Source organism: Patella vulgata, chromosome 3, assembly GCF_932274485.2.
Source record: "Patella vulgata chromosome 3, xgPatVulg1.2, whole genome shotgun sequence".
NCBI classification, from domain to species: Eukaryota; Metazoa; Mollusca; class Gastropoda; family Patellidae; genus Patella; species Patella vulgata.
In genome coordinates, this window is record NC_065881.2 from 9,491,788 (window position 1) to 9,512,847 (window position 21,060).

The following is a 21,060-nucleotide window of genomic DNA, read 5'->3' on the forward strand; positions in this document are numbered from 1 at the left end:
GAAATTAAAGGCTTCTTACTACTTCCTATCGTTAGAAACACTTTAAAATTTATTTGACTTACCAGAAAATTTTTTTTGTTGAAATTCATCAGTGTCAAGTTTTTAATTTGGCTGAATATATATAGACAATTAAAACCATAGTTACTGTGGGTCATTTCGGGACTAACATAAGGTTCAATTTTATTTCAATAATTCGCTTGAGCGTAGTGGTCTTTAGCAGTGGGAGCAAACCGGAAGACCCGGAGAAAACCTACTCCTTGTCACGTACAACAGGGAAATCGAAAGTACGCCATTTGACTCAGTGCTATGTAAATATATATCAATTGTAGCATTATGTCCTTCTCTATACAATGACATGAATAGCTCCAAGACGGACGAAAAGTACATTACAGTATCATTAAACCAGTTTTGAAATCAGTTTGATCTTTTTCATCGTTTACCGTGCACCAAAGTAGTGTAGCTTTACGGTTGTGCTATTGTATATTCACACACTGATTATGATCGATTTGTGACTTGCTTGCATCTAATAGTAAGTGCAGGAGGACGGCACTACACGTAAAACAAAAATCTACAAAATAAACCTGCGGACAATACAGACAATAGACATTGCACCAAATAAACAAATATCAAATCAAATGAATGGATCCGGGGGCAAGCCGTAAGCGTCCACTGCGCTGTACAGTCCCGGGCCTTTAGTGACACAGACTTCACTAAAATTTGAAAAAAATCAGGAATGTAATGCCCCCTTTTATTTGTGCCTCGGTGAAAACTATAATCTGTGACCCATTGAGAATTTTCTGGCCAGGTGGCATGACGACCCTGCACACATCTTCTACACCAAATAAAAAGAAAGAACAAAACTCCCGGTATTCGGTTAGAAAACAAGAATAAATTTGATGATGGTGGCATTTTTGTCTCTAATAATTATAGAGCACTCGATAATAATAAAAGAGCATACTTACATTACGTGCTATCCTATTCTAATATCGTAAGATGATACTTCTATTGTCAAAGCTGACGCCACGGTCGGTTGACATTAATAATATAATTTGTCAATGGACTAGCTATTTAGAAAGTGCAATTTCGTGGATTCTGATTGGTCGAAAAGCGGTGTCGAATGAGTAGAACAGTCTGGGCGACTCACTGCGAATTAATATTTCCTGGGGAATAGACCCTCTTTGCAGCAGTGGCCAAAAATTCTGACCTCAAAACTTTATTCTAGAAAATCTTCCAGAAATTTTGCTTGCATGTCATCAATGAAATTCAACCATTGGCTTATTGAAACACACACCTGGAACACAAAATTAGCGAGTGTATTTAAAAAAAATCATACACAGGTGTTACAGCTTTCAAATCAGCGTAGTAAAGTGGCACACGAGTGTAAGGACGTTTATCAAACATAATATGCAATTTATGTGTAACCTAGCCACTTGGTGTAGATGCTTATTAGGAGAATGCCTTGATAGAAATGAAATGAAATGGGGTAAAGTCATTCTCTACTTTCTCAACCCCACCATTTCGTAGAACGTGTTTAGAAGTTATTTAAATATTATTGTATGCCCCTTTATGGGTGTCCGTTATGGGATTACTCCCCTAAAGAGTTGCTGTTTTCTTGAGTGCATCGCGAAAAGCCATCCCAAAAATATGGAATATACCACAAGGGACACAGTGTAATTTATTGAATCTGTCATTTCTCTCACCCGTAGCTTCTCCTTTGCATGAAATTCACCTTGGGCGCTTGCCTGCAAAGACATTGTGTCTTATCCGCAAAAAACTGGATCAAGCCTATTTTGTGGCTTTCTTGAGCAAATTTCTTTGGAAACATTTTGTCTACGATATCACCCTTGGTGGAAGTGGACGTAAAACTCCAGGAACGAACGGACGATTTTTAGACACCATGTAGATTTTGAGAGCAAATACTATGTAGGTTCGTTGGAAGTGACTGTTGAGGTTCAAGAGACACCATCTAGATTCAGAATGCCCCGTTAAGTCGTAGGAGAGCCATGTGATGCATTGGGATCCGTCAGTAAACACGTTCTACGAAATGGTGGGGTTGAGAAAGTAGAGAATGACTTTATTTTAATCTATGCTTGTAACCTTTGTATCCAGTGCGTGACATAAAATGTAGAAACCAACTGGGGTTGTTATTCATGTGTGTAACCAATAAATAAATGTGTTGGAGAATAATACACAACGTTTAAAGTGAAGCCCTAAAGCATAGAACTACAAATATTACAAGAGATAATACTAGACGATCACAAGGCTAATATAATATGTAGCAGAGAAGAGTATGCGTCACACGTTGGATGTGGGGAGTTTTGGGGTATGTGCGTTTATCAAAATTTGAATTGACTAATGTGTCTCTTAATCAAATTTTATATTCCAAGTAACTGATCCACATAGTGGCTGCACCTTGTACGAAAAATAGTGTAAAATTATGTAATACCAAGATTGTGGAACCTTTAGATGTCACAATTTTTATCTGATTTTGATAAAACTTAGAATATATTATATCCCGAAGATCTAGGTTCCTGTAGACATCCACATATATATTGGACGGTAACTTCATGAATTATGCCCCCTGATTGTACAATAAAATTGTTTCCTTTTTTTTGGAGCTTAAACTGTCCCCCTCTTGCAAAATTTAGGCATATCTTGCATACCAACCCCTTGTTTATACAAATGTCAAACTTTGAAATTGGGTAAAATGTTGATGGTAAACGACATAACATAGCGTCTCTTTGACAGATTTTTTTTATAATTCTTTTTTTCTTTAATAATCGTGAAAAAAAAACCCAAAAACAAAACACATTAATCTACTAGATGTTGAAATTAATGTTTAAGTGTGTGATTCGTTTGGAGGACAGGTCTAGTTATTAGTATACTCTTGCGTTTCATCGCTCTCACCCAGTTAGATGCAAAGTTATCGTGTTGCAAAGTCTCAACCAATCCATCTGCTTATCTCTGCTTGGTCTTTGTGGAAAATGTGCATGATTGAAGTCTATCAAGACATTCACCCAATAGACACCTACACCTTTTTACCTCAATTAGGAGAGTTATTGTGTTGAGTCTCTACTTAGCAGACAATGTTCGTCATCGCACTCTATCAAGCATTCACTTAATAAACACCAAGTCTGAACATTCTGGCTCAATTGGGCGAGTTATTGATTGTGCCCCAAGACAGGCAATATCCTCGCATATCACAGTGTTACCAAACACTAGTAAAGATTATCCATGGTTTGCTAAAACTTTTTTTTCTTCATTTTATGAAAGATTTATGTATATGCTTAGTTTACTTTCCTCCTTATTGATCAGTATACACCCAACATTAGACAATAGAGACTTTTGGCAAGCGGAATTTTTCCCATTCGTATCACGCATCCATATCGTATACGTGATACGTTGAGTCAATGTAACTTTAAGAGTTTTGGCAGATTTTCGCGTCGCGTACGTATGCGTCGCTGAGCTGAGCTTAGTTTTACATGTATTACAGCATGATGGCAGATATCTACCAAGATCACCGTAAGTACTGGTCAACAATTTCCTGGAGGGACTGAAGTCGCTGGGCTATTAAAAAAATAATTTCGAATCCTATAAAAAAATTATTCGACTTAGATTCGGCAGGAATTTTTGGTTTCACTAATGTATCATTTCAGAAAGTATATACCAGTTAATTTACCTTAGTAAAAAATAATTTACAGATTTGCAAGGTCCCACCTCCCTAAATTTAGCACGTAGATCAATCAGCATGCAGACTGGAAAAGTATGAAAATTCCGGGAAAAACCTATCAAAAAAAATGATTAAATTCCAGTCGTTATCATGGCTAAAATCACTTCAAATATACACCTTTGTGTTCTAGGATACACATAGATTCATAAAAACGCTATGATACAACATTTCTGCGTCTAAAGGTAGCAAAAAAAGATGACAATTTTATACGGACCTTTTCCATATGACAGCTGTTCGATACGTGCTGCCGTATCCGTGTGCCGTATCACGTATGAGAAATGCACACACACATTGATGACGTCACACTCAAAATCCATACGGATACGCGATAGGGACCAGGAGTTTACGCTTGCAAAAAGTCTCTATTGGAATCAATAGCTATCACTCCAGCAGAGATGTTTGCTATGTGGTGATTTTAATGACTTCATAAGGACTGATAAGGCTTTTTATCTCCCAATATATGATGACTATCGACTCGATGTTAATATCCAACAGAGATATAGTAGAGATTATTCAATTGATCAAAGAGGTAGAGAGAGAACTTATTGATACCTGCATTGGCAATCAACGAAGGGTTCTCAATGAACTAGTTTTGGGAGACTCGTTTGGAAAATGAGAAGGGTGCACTAATCCGCCGCTATAAGAAATACTATAAATATCGGTATCAATAAACCTAAACCCAACCCTATTAAAAGATATCGATTACTAATGAACCCGTGCACTTTAACCATAACCCAACCCTAATAATGGATATCGGTGGACTAATGAAGCCGCGGACTAGTGATATCACCGGCAGGTGGACTAGTGAGCATTCCCATGGAAATCACACTGTGGTTGATTACGCAATCGCATCAAGGATGCATTCTAAGCAAAATTTCATGCTTTGCAGTTTCACCCTTTTACGCACCCTTAGTGATTGTCGCTATAAGTTGTCGCTAATTCTATTAGCTGATTTTATTATTGATCCCACTGATGAAATCAAACAAATTACTCATGGTATGCCCACCAAAATTAAATGGAAAGAATTGGAAATGGTCTTGGTTCAGTAACTGTTGATATTGATGCAGCTACATTAGATCTAAATTTCATTATTATAGGCTCGCTTCAAAAGTGTTAACTAGACACTAGAGCTGTTCATGACAAATACTATAAATGATATCGTGAAAACACAACTGGCTAAATGGATCTTTTTAAAGACAATAGAGGACTTACATTATTGGATTTTACTTTCAGAATTAAAGGACCTAAGTCCGTTACTCAAAATCCTCCAAAATCTTCGACATCGAAAACACGAATTATTGGTCAATTTAAATCAACATTGATGATGTAAACTTAACGGGAAAACATGAGCTTCTGATATCCGATATTTAAGATAAAATAATTCTTTTAACATTGGTACACGAATCGTGTACCATAATGCGCTTCAGCCCCAGTTGTATTGTGAGACTCGAGGGACGAGGCTAGACACATTGCACCAAATCAAATGGAGTTATGTAGACTAGAATAACTAGACGCTAGAAATTTGCACTCGATTGAGATTGCTGACTTATTTCGCCGAACATAACTGATTTGAAATTGGAGTAAAAACGGAAACCATTAAATGTAAATCAGTTTATATACATTCATATTACAGTATTATATGCGTTGCGACCCACTTTTGTGAATTTCTAGGTCCCAAATGTTAGCGATTTAGCTCCTTTAAGGGATGGGACAAAGTTAACAATGATAACACTTGGTCATTTTCGTGCGTTAAATACTCCCAATTGCTCATTTTGGTCTTGAACTTTCACAGATGGAAAACCACAAATGCTTCAACTAATATTACTCTTGATGGAGTTGATGAAGTCATATCTGACTTAAAAATAAACAGTAAGGCAATTGGTGTAGATCTAATCTGTAATGACATGTTGCAGAGTAGCAAGCCTGTTTTAGGGCAATGTTTCCAGAAAATGTTTAATGTGTCTTTTGCAATCCACCTATCCATCATGCTGGGTTGATGGCTATCGTATGTCCTTGCATAAGGGTGATGAGGAGGATAATCCGGTCAACTATAGAGAAATTTCTGTAACTAGTAATCTAGGTAAACTTTTTAATTCGGTGCTAAATAATAGATTGAATACATTTCTATGTACTAAAAATATTATACATAAGTCATGCCAAATTGACTTTTCTAAAACCCATGGAAAGAGGATAATCTTTAACTAGTAATCTGGCTAAACTTTTTAATGCGGTGCTAAATAAAGACATTTCTATGTACTAACAACATCATACATAAGTCATGCCAAATTGACTTTTCTAAAAATCATCGAACTTCAGATCATATGTTCATTTTAAAAACTACTCTTGACAGACAAATATTGTAAATCGAAAGAGGGTAAACTGCTTTTTGACTTCAGAAAAGCGTTCGACACGGTAATTCTGGACTTTATAAAAAGAACTTCTTCAAATCGGAGTTGGTTCCAACTTTTACTTTTTGATTAAAAATATGTATCAGAAAAGTAAGTCGTCTATCAAAATCAAGTACAAGCTCACAGAATCGTTCTCCTTGGACCTCGGAGTTAGACAGTGCGATAATTTAAGCCCTAACCGTTTTTTTTTAAACAAAAATGTATTAATGACTTACCTTTTTATTTCTCCCAACTGCTCTGATCCAGTCACTCTTGGACCCAACATTATAACCCATTGCTTTATTTATGCTGATGACGTGGTGATCTTATCTAAAAGTGGATTACAATCTAAACTTGATAAAGTAGACCACTTTTGAAAAAAAAACTGGTCTCTTTCAGTAAATATTGATAAATCAAAAATTTGTATCTTTCAACAAAACTGGTCGATTACTTAAATAAGATTTTGTATTTCATGGTATCACACTTGAAAATGTCTCATTTTACCGATATATCTTGGTGTAATATTTTCGTCGTCAGGTTTCTGTTCCCGTCGAGCTTACATCGTAAAAGTTTAAATGCATATTTTATATTGTGTAAAGATGTACATGTATTCTCTTTAAATCCGCAGATTAAAACCAGTTTGCATATGTTTGATCACACCATTATTTAATCAGTTTAGCCCATAATAGTGGATGGTAATGCAATATGGTCAGCTTTTAATATACTTAGTCCCAAGTTCAAAAAATGTTTCTCTTTAGAAACGATACAGAATCGGATAAGCTACATGGTAAATTTTGTAAATTGCTTTTAGGGCTACACACAAAATGTTCAAATTTTGCCATTCTGGGCGAATTAGGTCGATCTGAAATGTATTTAGAAATTATCAAGTCTCTCCTGTGTTTTAGCATCACCCTGAAAACTCATCTCTTGTGTTCTTTGTTGTCCCCCGCCTTTCGGTGTAGGTGTTTATTAGATCAATGCCTTGATGGAGTTCGAAGGTGAGCATTTCTGCTTAGGGTTGGTTGTTGCAATTTGGTGTATAGTTTCATTACATTGATACCTTCCTTGACTAAGAACGATAAAGAACATTTTCTGCTCAGGGTAAGCAGAGCAATAAGCAATTTGATTGGTCGAGACTTTGGAACACAATAACTATCCTTCGAATTAAGGTAGAATGTTCAAACTTGGTGTAGGCGTTGATTGGATGAATGCCTTGATGGAGTTCAAAGATTGGCATTTTCTGCTTAGGGTAAGCAGAGATAAGCAATTTGATTGGCTGGTGCTTTGGGACACGATAACTTTGGTTCTAATTAAGTGAGAGTGATGAAACTTGGTGTATAGTTTCAACACACCAATACCTTGGCTAAGTTTGATTATGAGAGCATTTTCAGCTCAGGGTAAGCAAAGTGATCAGAAATTTGTTCGGTCAAGACTTTGGAGTTCTGCAACTTTGTTACCAATTGTGTGATATATGTGAAACTTCGTATATAGTTTTATGACATCAATACCTTAACAAGGTTCGATGCTGGGCATTTTCTGCTTAGGCAAAGTAGGGATTTTACTCTGATTGGTCTAGACTTTGGAACACAATAACTCTCCTAATTGAGGTAGAATGTTCAAAATTGGTGTAGGCGTCTATTACGTGAATTCCTTGACATAGTTCGTTCATGCGCATTTTCCACTAAGGCTAAGCAGCGATGAGCAATTGGATTGGTTGAGACCTTGGAACACGATAACTTGGGTTCTAATTGGATGAGAGCGATGAAACTCCTGAGTGTAGATTCATTATATCAATACATTGACTAAGTTCGATGATGAGAATTTTCTGCTTAGGTTAAGTAGCGATAAGCATAAGAAATTTGATTAGTCAAGACTTTGAAACCTAACAATTCTGCTTTTAATTGAGGTATAGATGTTCATTAGGCGAATGTCTTGGCTGAGTTCTATGATTAACATTAAAGGTACTTCAAAATCTGAGTTTGATAGTGAACATTTACTGCTTAAAGGAGCTAAGTCTCTAACTCAATATCATCCAAAATCTTCAACATTGAAAACACGATTTATTTGTCAAATTAAATCAACATTCATGTTGTGATCTTACCGGAAAAAGATGGGCTTTTGATATCCAATATTTAAGACAAAATAAACGTTTTAACATTGGTACACGAATCGTGTACCATAGTGCGCTTCAGCCCCAGTTGTATCAAGAGACTCGAGGAACGAGGCTAGACACATTGCACCAAATCAAACGGCGTATGCAGACTGGAATAACCAGACGCTAGAAATTTGCACTCGCTTGAGACTGCTGGCTTATTTCGCCGAACATAACTGATTTGAAATTGGAGTAAAAACGGAAACCATTGAATGTAAATCAGTTTATATACATTCATATTAAGGTATTATATGCGTTGCGACCCACTTTTGTCAATTTCTAGGTCCAAAATGTTAGCAATTTAGCTCCTTTAAACTAAGCACAGATAATCAGTGTGATTACTCGATACTTTTGAAAAAGATAAATGTGCAATTAATTAATGTGTCATCTAGTTGTTTTGTTTTTAGTTTTTTGTGGGGGGGGGGGGGGGAGCGAAGGATATCAGCCTGACTGTTGGCTCAGGCTTCCCAAAGTTAGACAGTCATGGTCTAGCACTGTCACTGAATTATATCAGCTCTTAAAGGAGTATTATAGAAAATTAGATAAATGAATGTTCTCGCTATATTAGTTTAAAAAATAGATAACTTAAATAGAATATTAGAATATGCTGCAAATTTCAGTCAAATTTTTCCACCCTGAATTGAGATATTAGCTTTTGTTTTTTATGCTGGCCTCGATCATCATTACTAAAGTAGGTACGATTAAAAAAAGTCTCGATTATCCATTTTTAACGTTTAATTATTTAAAAAAAAAATGTATCCCAGTTCGTTAAATATCGTAGGCTAGTGATGGAATGGAGAGTTAATTATGGTCTGGATAAGTTAATTAATGTCTAATTAATAATTTTGATAAAATTTCGGGCCTAAAGAAAGACCTGCAATAAGCAGATTTAGCTCTTTCATAATGTATGTTTAAATATGCCTTTAATAAATACTTCCGTCCTATTTGAAAAAGTTACTGGTCTAACGACATAAAGAAGCTAAAGGGAATCTTGGAATACAATGTACTGGGAAACTAGGTTTATATGTCCAGCTTAAAATTAACTGAGGATATGAAAATTGTTTATCCTTTAGAATATACGAATTTTAAGATGCTATATTGGTCTAGTATACATGGACTAAGACTAGTACTACGAATGTAGTGCGAGTTATTAATAGACAATTTTTCCCTTAATTTTTTTCTCCCCTCTTCCTGCATTTTTGGGTTGACTTTTTGGTCTAGAATAGGAGAAAAGGGATCAAATTTTCAATTTTATAGCAGTTTTGGGTAATACTGGTGATATTACAGCGGAGGGATAGGTGTGTAAAATGTCTTTCTGCGTAGCAATTATTGTATCGGAAGTGAGATTTTCACCCCAGTCAACTTCAAATCCCCGTAGCAAAAAATCTAAACGGTCAACCCCCTACAAATTTATGCTGAGGAGATTGCCAAATGTGGGTCCCCATTGTGCCTATAGAGATTGGAACCAACGGAATGTTGAGCAAAAAGCTACAGCCTGTGATGTTACACCCATTTAACATTGAAGTCAATGGGCAAATAATTACTAGTCTGAGTCCTGATAAGATGGCAGCCTTGATGAGTGGTTTTTTTTCCAGCTATTTATTTCCTGTAGTTTTGAATAGGAATTGTCAGAAAAGGTAAGAATACTGCTTCTGTATTGCCCAGTAGTAATTTTTTTGACTTTTTGATATCAAAAAAGCCATTGTTGGAGGTATCCGTTGGCTGAGTGTGAATTTGGGGTTTAAATGTTAACATTTCGTTCAGACCTAACATGTTTTGGCATCATACATTAAAATGTTAGCATGTACACTCCAAAATTCACACCCATGTGACCTTTGACCAAACCTGCAGTTGGCCTTAATATTTAGACCGAACCTCAAAACATGGTGTCTACCTTTGAGATTGGCTTAAACTTATGTGACACTCATTTTTTACTTTTTTACTAACTGTTAACTGGTTTCTTGTTGGAGGGCCAGTGATTGGATGTTCGCTAGAAATAAAGAGGTTTATTTCTATTTCGAGTCTAAACCATATTTTTTCTTTCGTATTCTCTCACTGCTTTTTTATTGCATATTAATCTCCAGCTTTCCATCATTTCAGGTGCCAGGGTAATATTTCATAGAGTGGATTGATTGACCTCAGCAAACACAAGTATTAAAAAAAAAGTTCAAGCAAAACAGGTGAGATAAATGTGCATTTCATACACTTTACGAAGTACACCCTACCTGATCCCCACTTCTGCCCACTAACGGGCTGGAAATTTGGTACTGCACAGGCCTTTCTATTCTCCTTGGCATGTAACTGAGTGACAGAATTCCACATTTTGACCATTTTCTGGATGTCAATGATCCGTTTCCCTGGATAGTATTCGCCCCAGAATTCTCACTCTCATCCATATTGAACATTTCAGGTCTACATCTCAAAACCCGATGACTTCATGGATTGGCTTTAGTAGAACGATGATGCATATCAATTTCATCACTGATCTCTATGACAACTGTGGTGAAAGTGGAGGGCAAATTGTAATCAGTTTGGGTTCCAGCTGAGGACCTCTGTAAACTTTGCTTTTTGGTGATGACTTCATTTCCGAGCCGGAAAAGGACACCCCATGAGTTTATCATGGCCTCTCATATTGGAAGATAACATAAATGGCTTGTGTGTTGACGGTTGTGCATATCTCTTGGTCAGGAAAGTTGTAGGCACCATCACCCTTGTAAATCATTTGACAGGCCAGAGTGAACAGGGAGACCCATGATTGGTCAGCAATGTATCAGATTCAACACTGGGGGGTGGGGATGATAAAACTGTTGTAGTGTTACATAATCAGATTATTTCAACTTACTTATCCTGTGGAAATACAGCTATATAGAAGATATTTTAAAATTCATAGACTACATGTTTCAACATTTTAAATCTGACCACAATTTGGCACCTGAAACTGTGTTAACAGAGAAAAACTGTGTGGTTTTCGATGAAAGTGTTAAAAAGTCTAATATTGCATCATGATTACTGTTTTAAAGTATTTTCGGGTTTGATTTATATTGAATTCATCTCATCTTTTTACAGAATGCATTTATGTTCAAAAATAAAAATGTTCTGTGGAATTCAAAATTCGTTTGCTTTTAAATTATCAGATTCCAAACAGGGGGTGGGGATGAAAAAGCTGCTGTGTTACATAATCAGATTATTTCAACTTACTTATTCTATGGACATACAGCTATATAGGAGATATTTTAAAATTGATAGGCACTGCATGTTTCAACATCTTAGATTTGACCACAAATTGGCACTGGAAACTACGTTAACAGAGATAAACCTTGTGGTTTTCGATGAAAGTGTTAAAAAGTTAAATATTGCATCATGATAACTGTTTTAAAGTATTTTCGTGTTTGATTTATATTGAGTTTATCTCATCTTTTTACAGAATGCATTTATGTTCAAAAATAAAAATGTTGTGTGGAATTCAAAATTCATGTGCTTTTAAATTTCTGTCTGAAATTCCGCAGTTTTCTGATGTATTATAGTGATTGTAGAATGCTGCACTGCTCATCTGACAATGTATGGATTTTCATACTCCTTGGCCAGGGTATTGCATATATGTTTGTTTATTAGATAACAACAGATTTGTTCAAACAGCAAGAACATGTGAGGTATATAGGACTAAGACTAGTAATTATTTCCCCTTATTTCATGATGGACGAGGGGGATCACGGTGGCTAAATGGGTAAGGCGCTGGCTCGCTAGCCTGGAGGTCGGGTGTTCGATCCCTGCATTGGCCGAGAAAGTTAATCCCGATTTTCCGTCGTGGTTCCCCCTTGTCAGTGATACAGGACGGAAGGCCTGACAAGGACAGCTGTCTAGTCATTCGGAATTCGATATAAGAGTAGGCCGTAGTGCCGCTGTCCGGGCAAAATTTCCCTCATAGCACACTGTATGGCGTATGCCCGTCTTCATTAGCCCAGTTCGGAGCAAAACAGTAGGACGTTAAACCCCATTTCATTTCATTTCATGATGGACGAATGTAGTGCGAGTTATTAATAGACAATTTTTCCCTTATTTGTTTCTCCCCTCTTCCTGCATTTTTGGATTTACTTTTTGGTCTAGAATAGGAGAAAAGGGATCAAATTTGCAATTTTATAGCAGTTTTGGGTAATACTGGTGATATTACAGCGGAGGGATAGGTGTGTATCGGAAGTGAGATTTTCACCCCAGTCAACTTCAAATCCCCGTAGCAAAAAATCTAAACGGTCAACCCTCTACAAATTTATGCTGAGGAGATTGCCAAATGTGGGTCCCCATTGTGTCTATAGAGATTGGAACCAACGGAATGTGGAGCAAAAAGCTACAGCCTGTGATGTTACACCCATTTAACATTGAAGTCAATGGGTAAATAATTACTAGTCTGAGACCACATAGGTTATGTGGATTTATCTCCCTTTTATTGATATTTTTACGAGCCGACGTTTATCGGCCAAAAGCTTTAGTGCATAATTATATTTATCACCTCTTAATTAAACATACATTATGCAAGAGCTAAATCTTCCTATTGCAGGTCTTTGTTTAATTAGGCCTAAAATATTGTCTAAATTATGAATTAGACATTAATTAACTTATCCAGACCATAATTAACTCTCGATGTTATCGCCATGGCCTGCGTTATTTTCTGGATTAGAATCCCATTTGCTGCTTAATAACGCTCATTGATAATTAGATCAAAAACCTGATAATCGAGACTATGTGTTTATCGTACCAACTTTAGTAATGATGATCGAGGCTATACCTAAAATTCAATCGCTAAAATGTCGGTTCAAATTGGATCAATTTGACTGAAGTTTTAAGCAAATTAGCTATTTATCTAATCTCCCATAATGTATCTTTAACTAACAAGAATGGTTTGCAAATTGTTATTTTTTTATTAATAATAAACTTCCAGCAATAAAAAAATACTTATCTTCGCCCAGTCTGGAGGCAATTAACCATTAATCTCCCCACTGATTCCATTGTTAATTGCTCTTTTCCCGACCCCAACTTTTCCCTAAAATTTCGTTACGCTGAATGCGTGGGAAATGTAGAGTTGAGTTAGATCTATATTTAGCACACATATTTATATATAACCACATGATATTTAGATTGGGAAACACCTTTCTATTAAAAGCTACACATCGATGCGAGATACTAACTATAAAGCGCTTAGTCAGGGAAATGTACCCATACGGATCATAATATAGCACAACCGAAAAGCTGCACTACTTTGTTTCACGGTAAATGATGAAAAGATAAAATGTATGCCGACATGTTGAAACTGATTTCAACACTGGTTTAATAACATTTTAACATTTTTTTTATATATATATATAAAATGCGCTTAATTATTAACTCAGTTTATAGCATTATGTAACAATATAAATGACGTGCTAAAAAGAATTTGTTTGTTTTATGGGTAACCGAAGAGCTCCGAATGCACCAGTCGCTTATAATGTGTCCGACTTTCTTCAATACAATGTTTCATGTGGTTTTAACTGCTGTATGTATATCTTATCAAGGGTTGACAAATTCGCGATCGTTGCTCTAGGAGAATGGGGTAACAGGTGAAACCCATTCTATAAACAAATATATAAATGGATATAATCACAAACACACCCTCGGTAAATACGTGATCAACTCGTCATGGAGATCATGGAAAACCCCTTCTATAAATGGCTTACACATACGCGTCCTTCATTGCTTCTTTTGTTCACCTGTCGTCACTTGCCACAAATGGATGATTATGGGAAAAACCCTTCTATAAATAGAAACGCCTCCGGCATTACTGCTTTTAGAGGCCGGTCTTCATTAGCCAAGTTAGAACAGAACTCCATTTCACTTCTTTTTGGAGTCTACTGGACAGATCGGGCAATATTTGGATCTTCTTAAAAAAGTAAGTGTAAAGTTTTAGTTCAAAAGATTTAGCGATTTTCTAAATATAAATAATCATAATAATTTAAATATATTAGGTTAAAATATATAAGGTATTTCAGTCAAATGACAACTTTTCAATATTCTGTAAGGATTTTTGTGAAGATTGAAATTAAGCAGCCAAACCTCAAATTCAGAATTATCGAAACCTCATAAATCTTCGAATATTATACGTTGACTCTTTTTTTTTAATTATAAAGTCGAGGGAAAGAAATCCGCGTTTCCGCCATATGTATATCATGACGTATCAAATATTCCTAGAAATCCAAGTTTTCGGTTTTCATTACAGTGTAATAACGAAAAATGGAAATTCTCTTTATTTATATTGTCTCTTTTATTTTATCAAATTTACGCCCTTGATCAATTCTGTATCAGCATTGATTCAAAGCTTTCCATATTTTTAAGCATATGGCGGACTAAAATGTTATAGTATTATTTTAATAATTTGCTTGCATACGGCCCATTAGAGTAAATAGAAGAAACTCCATAAGGCCGCCCTGCTAGTTGTTCCGTACAATCCTGGGATCGGAACAGCGACTTGCATATATAACAGACCTTATGATCTACAGCTATACCGTGTAAGACCACGCCCCATGGGGTGATCTTTAAAACGTACCTTTTTGTACTGAATAATTTGATATCACTGAGTATAGATAATAATGTTTGTTGGTCAAATCTAAATAGCGTTCGTGGGTTGAAGGGATTGGGTGAATGGTAATGGGCATGTTGAATGGGTTGGGCGAATGGCGTGGGTATGTTAAAGGGGTTGGGCGAATAGCATGGGTGTGTTGAAGGGGTTGGGTGAATGGCGTGAGTGTGTTAAAGAGGTGGGGGTGAATGGCATGGGTGTGTTGAAGGGGTTGGGTGAATGGTATGGGGCATGTTGAAGGGGTGGGGCGAATGTCATGGGTGTGTTGAAGGGGTTGGGTGAATGGTATGGGGCATGTTGAGGGGGTGGGGCGAATGGTGTGCGTGTGTTGAAGGGGTGGGGCGAATGGCGTGGGTGTGTTAAAGGGGTTGTGCGAATGGTGTGGGTGTGTTGAAGGGGTGGGGCGAATGGTCTAATGTGTGCGCTTTAGATCATACGATCTGTGATTATGAGAAGAGGTGTGGCATACAGATATAGAATTGTCATAAATCGACAGGTATTGAGTATTGTTTCCTTAGTCGTTCGGATGGGACGAAAAAATGGAAAAAGATCCCTTGGCAGTTGGAATTCGATTAAAGTGTGGGCCTAAGCGCTGCCGTCCTTGCACACTTTCTCTCATCGCACACTCTATGGCGTATGCCCGTGTTGATTATCCCAGTTGGAGCAGAAGAGTAGGTCGTTAAACCCCATTTCATTTCATGTTGATATTGTTCCCCATGTAATGCAATACGATTGCAGCGCACACATATTCAAACGATTCAGTATTAGAAAAACGGGCTACGTAAACAAAAATAGTCTAGCTGTAAGCTAGTGAGAGAGAGAGAGAAATGTGGTTTAACGTCCACTCGACACAAACTAGGTCATTTCGGGACTAACACATGGTTCAATTTTATTTCAATAATTCGCTTGCGCGTAGGGGTCTTTAGCAGTGGGAGGAAACTGGAGGACCCGGAGAAAACCCACGAGGTTGGACAGGCGACCCTACTCCTTGCGTAAGCTAGGGGAATGCTCACTCGTTCGCGGGTTCATTAGTCCACCGATGTCTATTTTTAGGGGTTGGGTTGTGTTAGGGTTAAGGTGCACAAGTCCACCGATATCTATTATTAGGATTATTGTTCGGATTAAGTTTTTTGATATCCATATTTCTATAGTATTTCTTACAGTGGCGGACTAGTGAACCCTTATCGTAAGCTAAATGGCCTTATGGTTAGTTCTGTTAAATTTTAAATGATTTTCATTATGAAAAAAAAAAGACATCCTTTGAGTCTAAAATTGTAAAGAAAACTGTCTCCCCATAAGGAAAGACAACTGGGTCTATCATCGATTTTATGGTTTTAGTCATCACACAAGATAACCTCTTGACAAACTAGATATGATTAAATCTGCAACTATTTTTAGCTTTGATATAATATAGGCCATGCATTGCACATATCGAAAGTCTGTAATTTCAGATTAACATACTGGCTTTACAGCACGGGGGGGGGGGGGGGGGGGTGACCGAGTGATAAGCACGGACGAGTTGTATCATAAGGTCTGTCATTTAGTCAATTGGTGTGGTTTCGATTCCCAGGTTGTACATGGCAAGGAGTAGGGTCGCCTGTCCAACCCCATGTGTCCCTCGGTTTCTTTACACTGCTAAAGAACCCTACGCGCAAGCGAATTATTGAAATAATATTGAAGCATATGTTAGTCCTGAAATGACCTAGTTTGTGTCGAGTGGACGTCAATCCCCCCCCCCTCCCTCTCTCTCGCCTTACAACATTTCTTTTCGTAACTATTTTCCTCGACCAAGTGCAGTTAAACTATCATTTCCTTTTTTCTTTCAGTTGAAAGAATTCCAAGACTCACGAATCCTCAAAGTGTGTATTTGACTTGACCAGTCATAGAAAAGTTAACGAACGAGTATACCAAGTCAGGGGTGTGTGTATCATAAAAACTAAACAATTTGCTGGTTACCGACGAACTGGTGTATACAAACAACCATACCAGAAACAACCAGGAGTGAGTGTGTATCATACATAACAGATTTTCAGGTTACCAACCAACTGGTGTATACAAACAGCAAACAACCATAACAAAAACAACATCAACCTAAATAAATATGTCCAAGGAAGCTCCCAAACACGTTGCGTCTATGATCAATGAAGTTACACGATTAAAGTCTTTTTTTTCTCTGATTAGTTGGAGTGGATTTAATTATAATATTCGAAACGGACCTATAAGACTAGCTAAACAAGGGATATTTTACCACGATGAACATAATATTTTGATTTGCTTTATCTGTAAGAAGGAAACCGACATAGATGAATTACAGAATATAATAATTATCCTACACACCAGCACCTGTCCTTTTAAAGATGGATCACGGAATAATTCTGTAAGCAGTAATATACCCATTCAACATCCAGATGATGACCAATGTCAACTGATTAATAATGAACTATGTGGACGATATTGTGAAAATGACAGCAATAGTTATATGTCGATATCCCAGGAAAACAGTGGTCAAGCACCAAGAGATAGTTTGATACGGCCATTTTCTTTCAATAATAATGACAGCAATAGGCTTATGTCGATATCCCAGGAAAACAGTGGTCAAACCCCAAGTGATAGTTTGATACGGCCATTTAGTTTCAATAATGACAGCAATAGGCTTATGTCGATATCCCAGGAAAACAGTGGCCAAACACCAAGAGATAGTTTGTTTGGGGTGATACAGCCCCTTTCTTTCAATAATGTTATTAATAATCCTTTTAACTTAATTTCAACAAATTTTACTAATTCAACACAGAGTATGAGAATAGATATTCCTGAAAGTCAACCTTTTCTGAATAATTCAACACAGAGTATGAGAATAGATATTCCTGAAAGTCAACCTATTCTGAATAATTTAACTAGTCTTCCGGTTCCCAGTAATCAGACTGTCGGCAAACCAAACCCCCCTACCTGTTCACCATCACGTGACAGTAATTCACATCATCATCGTCATCCACAAGAGAGTACTGATTGTGGATCAAAGAACGAAGGTGAAATTCCTTATCTTTCTAACCCTAAAGATAATAATAATCGGAAAGCCTGTGATACACCGATGATGGCAAGTTATCAAAACAGATTGGATACTTTCAAGAAATGGCCACATCATTCAATTTCACCCCGCGATGTGAGTAGGGCAGGTCTTTATATGACAGGTAATTAGAATTTATTCAAGTGTTTGCTGTAACCAACAATAATGCATGTACAGATGTACCCCCCCCCCCCCCCACCTCACCTCCCCTCCCCTCCCCTTCCCAAACACACACACGCACAAAGGAGAAAAAAGAAAATGAAAGACATTAAACTGTTTTATAAACCTGTAACGGAAAATCTCTTTGATCTTTGGGGTATATTCTATGCCCGGAATAACTTGCGGTCTGAAAGTCGGGGAAGGTTTTGGATATATACAGGGAGATTTGGGGTTATTCTTCTAAAAGTTTTTCTTTAAACGTTAACGGGTTATTCTTCCAGGGTAGGTTTTTCCCCATAAGAAAACATGATATAAGGTTTTTCTTGTGGGAATTCTGGGATATTCTCATTTTGCGTACATGTAAACATAGATGGGTTATAAGCAAGATAAAGTCCTCGACTTCGGTTATGCCGGGGAAGAAAGACTTCAGAAAAAACCCTCGACAGAAAACCCTCGGCCTACGGGCCTCGGTTTTTCTTTCTCTCGGGTTGTTTTCTTCAGTCTTTCTTTCCCCAGCATAACCTCAGTCTCGTGTTTTATCTTACCCATAATTACTTCCGCCTTTGTTACGAATACCTCCCAAGGAAATAGGTTAAACTTTTAACGATCAATCGCAAATCATGTACCGAATCCCAAACTCTTACTTTCACGCGAATGTATTGGTATATTTGACATTTTAAGAATAAACTGTATACGTGCTACATTAATTGTATACTTTAATACTAACAGGACATTGTTTTAAAATTAACGGAAACAACACAATCTTTCCTGTTCGTATCCGTTCTGATCTTTAGTCAGACAATCATCTCGAATTTATATCTTGTCTAATTTGTTGACTAAAACTTGATAGTCTAATGTTGGTATATTCTGCGGACTAATAATCGAATTTAAATGTTTTAGGAGCACCAAGGCGTGCCAAATTTGAGAATTGGGGAGTCGCAAAAATATAGCATGTAGTATGATGCTTGAAAAGGGAAATTTGGTCTTTACATTGAATTTTTATAAAAGATTAATTTAAAAGAGCATTATATTTGGCACTCATATCTCACCGTATTGACACGGATCCGAGCCAACCCGGGTACTAAGACCAGCCAATGGGTGATATTTAAGCTGGGCACATGTCTTCATATTGGCACCCGTGGTCATTATTCCGGTTGATGCAGAAACGATGGACGTTAAACCCCATTTCAGTCATTCATATTAGGAAGAAACCGAGTCAAAACATGAACACAAGCATCTACGGCCAACTCCTATGTGGATTTCCAACCGCCAAAGGATCTTTTACGTGCACGCCAATGTGTTCATGGGACCGCTGCGTTTAGTCCCATCCGAACGACTGTACGTTGTCCCTTGCCAGACCCTCGATTCTGCAACCCTGACATGGAGGAACCACGCAGGAAAATACAGATGAATTTTCTCGACCAACACAGTATCGAACAGTGGACCCCTAGGTTAACAAGCCAACGTCTTACTCACTGAGCAACCGTGACTCCGAACCAACCAGACACGTCATTCATAAAAACGAGGATAGAGGGGTGGATGGTTTCCTTCCACTGCTAAAGACCCTTAAGCGCAAGCGAATTATTGAAATAAAATTGAACCATGTGTCCCGAAATGACCTAATTTGTGTTGAGTAGACGTTAAACTCTCTCTCTCTCTGTCTCTCTCTCTGTCTCTCTCTCTCTCTCTCTCTCCCCCCCCCCCCCGCCAAAAAAAAAAAATAAATAAATTCATAAATGCTGTTATTCACTTTTTCAGGTAAAGGAGACTCTGTACAATGTTTTACTTGTGATGTAATTTTAAAAAGCTGGAAGCCGACCGATGACCCGTTTACAGAACACCAAAAATGGTCGCCAAACTGCTCGTACATTGCTGAAAAATACTCTAAAAGTAAAACTGACAATATATCCAAGGTACGTTATTTATTAGCGAAAGAAGATATACTCCGTCAAATTTTATTAAAGTCCAGTCGAAGAATCGGATCAGATAGTGTACAGTGGAAACACGGCTTTATAGTGAAAATATATAGAGCATCAACAGAGCTATGGTAAACCTGGAATTCCACTGTCGACTCTTTATCAAATGGTTATAGATAACTTGTCCGATTTCCCAGTTAGATTTGGATACAACTTTACTTGATGAGGTTAACAAATTAAATAACATTTACTGACACAAAATCCAGCTCAGGATGAAATGAAATGGGTTTACCTCCTACTGTTCTGCTCTGAACTGGTCTAATGAAGACGGACATACGCCATACAGTGTACTATGAGGGAAAGTTTGCCCGGGCAACGGTGCTACGGCCTACTCTTATATCGAATTCGAACTGCCAAGGGATCTGTTCGAAGCAGAACAGTAGGACATTAAACCACATTTCTTTATTATATCATTATTTGTCTGACATAGTTTTAACTGTTTTTAAGACGAGATATGTATATGTTTTATTATAGGAAAAACATAAACTTCAAACCTTGTACACACCGAGTAAGTTTTATTTTTTTTATTCTTTTATTTTTTGTGCTTGATAACGACAAAGGAACCCTTGTCGAAACGTTATAAGTACACACCAGTGATTGTTTTCCATATAAATTGTGTTTTTTTTTAAAGTTCTATACAGAGAAATAAAAGAACACTACAAAAACAAACGATCAGTATATAAATTATCTCTCTTACTTAGCTCAACAAATAGCAATACATTGAAAACTCTTGGTATATATTTATATTTGGCTACGAAGAAACGATACACCCTAGTATCAAATATATAACAAAATAACTGTTTTGCAAAGTGATTAATTAATTAATTAATTAAATTTAATAAGTAAATGGTTTGTATATTGTTAACTGATATACGCATGAACAATATTTATTGCCTTGTGTTAAACTGTATCCGCCATCTAATTATATGTATACATGTAATGTAATACCTATATACATACGCATATATACGCATATTGCAAGTTCAAA

General features: G+C 37.0%; 2 protein-coding genes across 6 annotated transcripts in view; one reads left to right on the plus strand and one right to left on the minus strand.

Moving 5' to 3' along the window:
* The window catches only part of LOC126815889 (organic cation transporter protein), a 29,078-nt gene extending 20,420 nt beyond the window's left edge, over window positions 1-8,658 (minus strand). For 2 of the 5 annotated variants that reach the window (XM_050541922.2, XM_050541919.2), the window contains exons 1-2: window positions 6,354-8,056; window positions 963-1,291 (exon numbers count right to left, since the gene is read on the minus strand). Coding sequence is in view for 1 of the 5 variants with exons in the window: in XM_050541918.2 (XP_050397875.2) it covers window positions 6,354-6,403 (50 nt within the window). In the remaining 4 variants the exon portion in view is untranslated. Of the gene's footprint in view, window positions 1-962; window positions 1,292-6,353 lie in introns of all 5 variants that reach the window. The other 3 variants (XR_007678119.2, XR_007678120.2, XM_050541918.2) reach the window with 3 other exon arrangements.
* A 5,387-nt stretch (window positions 8,659-14,045) lies between these two features.
* LOC126815350 (uncharacterized) lies at window positions 14,046-20,796 on the plus strand. The gene is made up of 4 exons (XM_056099982.1): window positions 14,046-14,186; window positions 16,700-18,061; window positions 19,855-20,013; window positions 20,774-20,796. Exons 2-4 carry the CDS (start codon window positions 16,975-16,977, stop codon window positions 20,794-20,796), a joined length of 1,269 nt encoding a protein of 422 aa, XP_055955957.1. The 5' UTR covers window positions 14,046-14,186; window positions 16,700-16,974.
* Window positions 20,797-21,060: the final 264 nt, after the last annotated feature.

Bases quoted from the DNA above. Each gene is read 5' to 3' on its own strand.
- LOC126815350 (XM_056099982.1), top strand. From the start codon at position 16,975: ATGTCCAAGGAAGCTCCCAAACACGTTGCGTCTATGATCAATGAAGTT. The intron at 18,062-19,854 runs GTAATTAGAATT...TCACTTTTTCAG, and splicing joins GGCAGGTCTTTATATGACAG to GTAAAGGAGACTCTGTACAA. The intron at 20,014-20,773 runs GTTATTTATTAG...TCTCTTACTTAG, and splicing joins TGACAATATATCCAAGGTAC to CTCAACAAATAGCAATACAT.